This window comes from Pterocles gutturalis, unplaced genomic scaffold (assembly GCF_000699245.1).
Source record: "Pterocles gutturalis isolate BGI_N339 unplaced genomic scaffold, ASM69924v1 scaffold5143, whole genome shotgun sequence".
NCBI classification, from domain to species: domain Eukaryota; kingdom Metazoa; phylum Chordata; class Aves; order Pterocliformes; family Pteroclidae; genus Pterocles; species Pterocles gutturalis.
This window is the reverse complement of record NW_010122803.1, coordinates 46310-52036: the sequence shown is the minus strand read 5'-3', so window position 1 is coordinate 52036 and position 5727 is coordinate 46310. Positions and strand designations below refer to the sequence as shown.

Here is a 5727-nt window from a genome sequence, read left to right as displayed (position 1 = left end):
GGGAGACCCCCAGAGAGGTGATTCCTCTGGAGGGCCAGTCAGGAGAGAAGGTAGGGTGCAGCTTCTCCCCTTCCAAGGTCTCCAGGCCACCTGCTGTTGATGCCGTTTCTCCCAGGAAGATGCCCCAAAGTTTCCTTCCTTCTGCCTCATTCCTGTGTTTATAGTGCTGCAGGCACAGGGTTGTACCATTCAGGATGTTTCCCAGCCAATCCAAGTCTTTTTGGACTCCAGCCTCTCTGCTCTCCTGCTCCCCTATGGATGGACCAGCATCATTCAGACAAATTTGCTTTTTATTTTGCTAAGCAACAGCCTGTTTCCTGTTCACTGCACTGACCCTGCTCCCTGTGCCAGCTGCCACCCCAGTCCCATTGTTTTTGCCTCCAGCTGGATTGTCCCATGACCCCTTGGCCTGTGCACCCAGATGGAGCTCACAGTGAACTCTTGTGGTCATACTGTCCCCAAGCTTTCTGAGTCTGTAGCTCCCAAGGCAGGTGTCAATCTTGGAGACCAGGCTTTGTAAAAAATAAGTATACATGCATAATGCTCTGCTCCTTTGAAGAGTGCTGCCTTACCCAGGAGGAGAGCACAGAGAGCAGGCAGAGGTGGAGTTCTCACCTTTTCTCTGCCCTATAGGTATTTCAGTTTGAAGAGGAAATCTAACAGCTGCGGTTCACTCCAGCTATATCACAAAGTCCTCTGTGGTCAAGTTCAAGGCCAACTTATGCACTCACTGGTGGAAATGAGAGCTGAACATCAATCAGGCACATCAAAAACTGCATGGCTTGAGTCCTGCGGGGTTTTCTCTAGCTACCAAGAGGCTGCAGCTCTAGCCCTAGGTGATGGGAACACACAATATCTAGTTTGGGAGCTTCTTTACACATGCTAATTTTATACCTGTTAGTCTACTGATTATACTGAACTCTTCCCTAAGTATCTTACCATAATTGAAAAGAAAATCTGGTTCTTGAAACTGCTTATTCTTAAAATAAGGAATTTCTTCTATTTCAGCGTAATGGCCATTTCTTATCAAAATGCACCACTATTTTATCCTCTAGTACCAAAATGAGCTCTTAAATATGTAGGGCCTAGTAAAATTTTCCTTTTCTTTAGGAAAGACTGGTGCATAACAAGAAACTAGGGTTTAGAGCTTTTTTTTTATCCCCACAAACACACATAGTGAGCAGATATAAATCCTCTCTCTCCTTTTTCTCTACCCCCAGGCTTTGTTCAAGTCAGAGCTGCTGGTGCCAACGGCTGAGAAAAAGGTGCAAGTGCACCTGGATAAACAAGCGAACAGGAACCAGAGCAAGAACATGAATCACTTTCTGACACTAGGCTGCCCTTCATTTCTTTCCACAGGTCTCAAAAAGTACAAGCAGTGCCTCCTGAACAATCCCAGCTGGCATTTTGTTTGTTCACAGTAGATCCGCATCAGTTCCAGGGGACAGCCAGATCCCTCAGCACAGGGGCTCACAATGGCAAAGGAGTTGAGAGTCCCAGCTCCTACTGACTCCAGCAACTGTTTTGTGAGAGTGGACACATAAACGTCCCTGAAGTTCTGGATTTCATACTGACTGGAAACCTACATCCTGAGCAATCAACCCAAATCCAACTCCCAGACCATGAAGCAGAATTAAATAAATGCTGGAGCAGCAAAACAAAGTTGCAGGCTTGGTGTGCATGATTCATCTGACTCAGCTCAGTGCTGGGAAGCAAGCACCTCTTAGCAGGGCTCTGCACCCCCTGGAACCTGTGGAAGGGCACACAGTACTTGGCTGCTGTTTTGCACTGAGATCCTTCCCCAGCCCACAGACCCATTGATCACTGGGCCCAGAGACAGGCAAGAGGCACACAAGCAGTTGAGGCTGGATTTGCATCCCTGGAGGCAGGCCGTCCTTGGTGCTCAAGCAGCAGAGCTGATCACAAGCCAGATGGAAGCACGCACACCACCAAGACTCCAGGTTGAATCACCACAACTCTTCAATTTTGTGAAAGATAAACAAATGAGTGTGATGTTCGACACCTCTTGCACTGAGCAGAGGGAGCAGTTTAGGCCACAGAGACATCAATGTGTTTCGTACAAGTGTGTTTTTTTCCCTGTCTTTCCATTCTCCTGGAAGACAGCCACCTCCCTCCAAATGCTCTCTAGTAGTCAGACACCACAAGTACTACAGTTTAGGTTCAAGAAAGAACATTCTAAAGGACTCGTAAGAGATGTTAAGAAAGTGGGCATAGAACTCGCAATGGATATTGAGTAAAAAATGCCACTCCATGCAATTTTTACACAGAGTGTGTGTACACATGCGTATGAATGGGGTATGTGTGTGTGCGAACTCCTCCTGCAATAATGGCTCCTCCATGAGCTCCCCTCTTGGGGCCAGTAAGGAGGAGGTAGAATACATGTGTGTACGACCACTACAGCAGCTGCTTTCCCAATAAACCTCTAGCCCAGGGACTTTCATTGGACCTGTTGCCTGTGCATTGCTAATGAACAGATGATAACAGTGGCATCGGCAGTGGTAAGTGGAGTCCCTCCCTCTCTGCAAGAGCCCAAGCTCTAGCCAATGGTGCTCTCTAAGTACCAATACCAGGTGCAGGCCTGACTAACTCCAGTTCAGGATTTTGATATGCCAGAAGTAAAAGCAAGGAGGAGAGGAGACCTCTGCAAAGAAAACTGCAGTATCTGCAAAGTTGTTTTTGAAAAGTTTCAGAGAAAGTAGTATTCTGGCAAACATCCTGTTCTGCAGAGTTGGGCTCTGCATTGCTCATGGACTGCTGAGGAAATTGAATAAAGAGAAGGAAAAAGCACCTGTTTAAACAAAGGTGCAGAAGGGAGAAAGTCACATCTGGAATGAAGCCAACCTCAGCACAGCCACTTCTGGCACCGCACAGGGCACCGGTATTGCCTAACTGCTGTGCTGAATTTACGCATTCATTCTGGTCCTGTTAACCTGCACATGAAGCACAGAGCAGGCTTTCAGCGGCCTGTCCCGTCTGCTGGCAGATCTCCTCAGTATGTTATGGAGAGTGTTAGCTCTTAACCAAAACAAGTTGCATGGCTTGTGTATTTGCCTCACCGCAGGGACTTGCTGAGCCTTCAGGGTTACTCTGGAACTTCAAAGTTGAAATTTAAACACACTTTCCAAATCTCTCCCTTTAAACCACCACAAATCCCAGCCTTGCTGCAGGATCTGGTCTGGAGAACTTTCAGGGCTGTAGGCAAATCCAGAACTTCAACGGCCACCCCCCTCCCAGGCTTTTCACTCCTAAGCCTGACTTTGCACAGAGCCATCACACCCTCACAGCGAGCTCTAGTGAGGGTCTGTGGAGTTGTCCCGGGTTCAGCTGGGATGGGGTTAATTTTCACAGAAGCTAGGAAGAGGCCACAGCCAGACTAGCTGACCCTAACTAGCCAGGGACATATTGGATACCATGCTTACGCCATGCTCAAGATATCTGGCAGAGCTAGGCAGAAGAGGTGGGGGTCTTTGCCACGCGGGAGGGGGCTAGCCTTCAGGCTTCTCATGGTGAGCAGATGCATTGTTTTCCTATTGGTATTAATTGTTGTTGTTATCTTCTCTTTTTCTTGTGTTGTATTATTAAATCTGTCATTACCTCAACTTACAAAGTTCCGCCTTTTGTTTGTTTGTTTAGGTTTTTTTTCCCCAATTCTTCCCCCCGTCTCACCAGGGGGGAGGGGAGCAGCCATGTGGTGCTCAGTGGTGCGCAATTGCTGCTCAGTTTTGCCGAGTGCTGTTACTCACAACAGGAGACTTACCTTACAGGGACATAGCACTGCCAAGCCTGAAGATCCCAGTTCATGACATGGAGGGCCTTAAATCATGAGGTTTGATATTGAAAAGCAGTGATAGATGTTGAATTTTCACATACACTTCAGCTATTGAATTGCCCTTGCATCCCCTTGTCATGTGGCAAAGACCCTTTTCCCTTTCAAGTAGCTTATTATGGGGGGTTCAACCGTGGGGCACCATCCCTGTCTGACAACTCCTATTTGAATTGTCCTGTGCAAGATCCACTTTCACAGGAGGTACAGAAACCTAAATTACTTCCCTCCCTCTTTCTGTGCTAGGAGGACAGAAGCTAATTGGTGAGATACACAGCAGGGTAGATTTACTTCCCATTTGTGTAAAGTGCAGAATCAGCCAAGGCCTCATTGTTCAGCTACATCTGCGTGCAGTAGATGATGCTCAGTGGGATCAGTCTCCATGCAGGGCTAGGAGTCCTCGCACCATATTCATGGCTGCACAACGCTGCTGGAGTGGAATCAAGTGCTGGAAGAAATAAGTGCCAGGTGCATGGTTCATCTACACTGTCACTGTAAGAATTTGCTTCTGCTCTCTCCTCCAAGGTAGTCCTCTGTCACAGAGTCCAAACACACACCACAGCACTCAGATTTGCGATTTATATTTTATTTTCATTCTTATTATAAGCAAGAAAATCCCTGGATTAAAACAATCAGAATTAATCAGACACCCCAAAGAATTCACCAGAGAACCGCTGTCAGGATGAGCAGGATGGCTTGGGCTGGGTTTAGTCCTGAAATCCAACTTGATATTTGCCCCAGCTCACTGAGATGTGACTTTCCTGTTGATACATGCCCCGTCATACAGGAACAAATAATACAGCAGCCTTGCTGTCCTAGGGCATCTTGCACTAGTGGGATCCCTGTAGAATGAAACAGTGAACAGTAAGGGAGCAGACCAAGCCCTTGGAGAAATGAGAGCAGGAAGAGGGAGTAACCCAGAGAGCAAAGAATATGACCCAAATTATTAACTCTGGGATGCTAACAGCCAGGGAGCCCAGGCTCTCACTAGGACTCTAAAGGAAAGCATTTCTCTGGATTGATCTACTGCCCTTGTTTTATCTCAGCCCCTCCCCAGGAAGAGGTGGGACTCTCCATACCCAAAACAGTGTAAACTCAAAGTAGTACTGTGAATTCTGCTTGGAAGTTCTTCTGGAACAGTGCAAACTACCTATGAGCGCTGTCACTCAGGCAGCAGACAGTCCCATGCGCTATACCAGCCCAGGCAGTCCTCCAGAGAGTCTCAGAAAATGCACATGACCAGCCCTTCAGAGTATGGCCACATGATACGCTTCATGTTCTGCCTACGGGGCAATCTAGCAAAGGCTACATTACAAAGTCCAGAAAACAGAGGGCAAAGACTGAAGTCCCTGGAGGCCTAGGGAATTCCAGATTTAGTCCTAGAAGAAGGAAACATGCTGAATCAGAGAGACACATGGCTCCTCTGAGACAGATGGAGGTGGCTGGTTTGCATTGCAAGGCTGCTAGGCCTGTACAGGGGCTGGGGAAGGGACTCACACCTACCTCAGATGCAGTAGACATTATAATCAGCCAGGGCCTGCTCCTCTGCAACAGGACAGGAGAGATCTAAGTTATCCTTGCACAGAGCCAAGTGCAAACACCCAGACAGCCCCGGCACCCCTTGGTTCCACACTCACCTGGATGGTAGTAGTCATAGACCCTGACATGACCTGGCTTCAGGTTGGTCACCCCAATCTCCCGCATCAGATGCAGGACATATGTCTCAGACTCATGGCTCAGCTGGGGAAGAACAACAAATGACAGTTCACTTACGAACTGCTCTTTTTATTTCTTACCTAAATTTGATCCTACTGATAGGACAATAACAACTCCATGGAGTCAAAGACAGGACTTCAAGATGAATCTTGAATATCCTGCTCTGC

The 5727-nt window shown here is 47.6% G+C and overlaps 1 protein-coding gene across 1 annotated transcript in view; it reads right to left on the bottom strand.

The window, feature by feature from the left end:
- Positions 1 to 5348: 5348 nt before the first annotated feature.
- LOC104464800 (alpha-2-macroglobulin-like protein 1) overlaps positions 5349 to 5727 on the bottom strand; it is a 23042-nt gene continuing 22663 nt past the window's right edge. The window contains exons 32-33 of the mRNA XM_010077635.1: positions 5482 to 5584; positions 5349 to 5389 (exon numbers count right to left, since the gene is read on the bottom strand). Coding sequence (XP_010075937.1) covers positions 5349 to 5389; positions 5482 to 5584 — 144 coding nt within the window. The remainder of the gene's footprint in view (positions 5390 to 5481; positions 5585 to 5727) is intronic.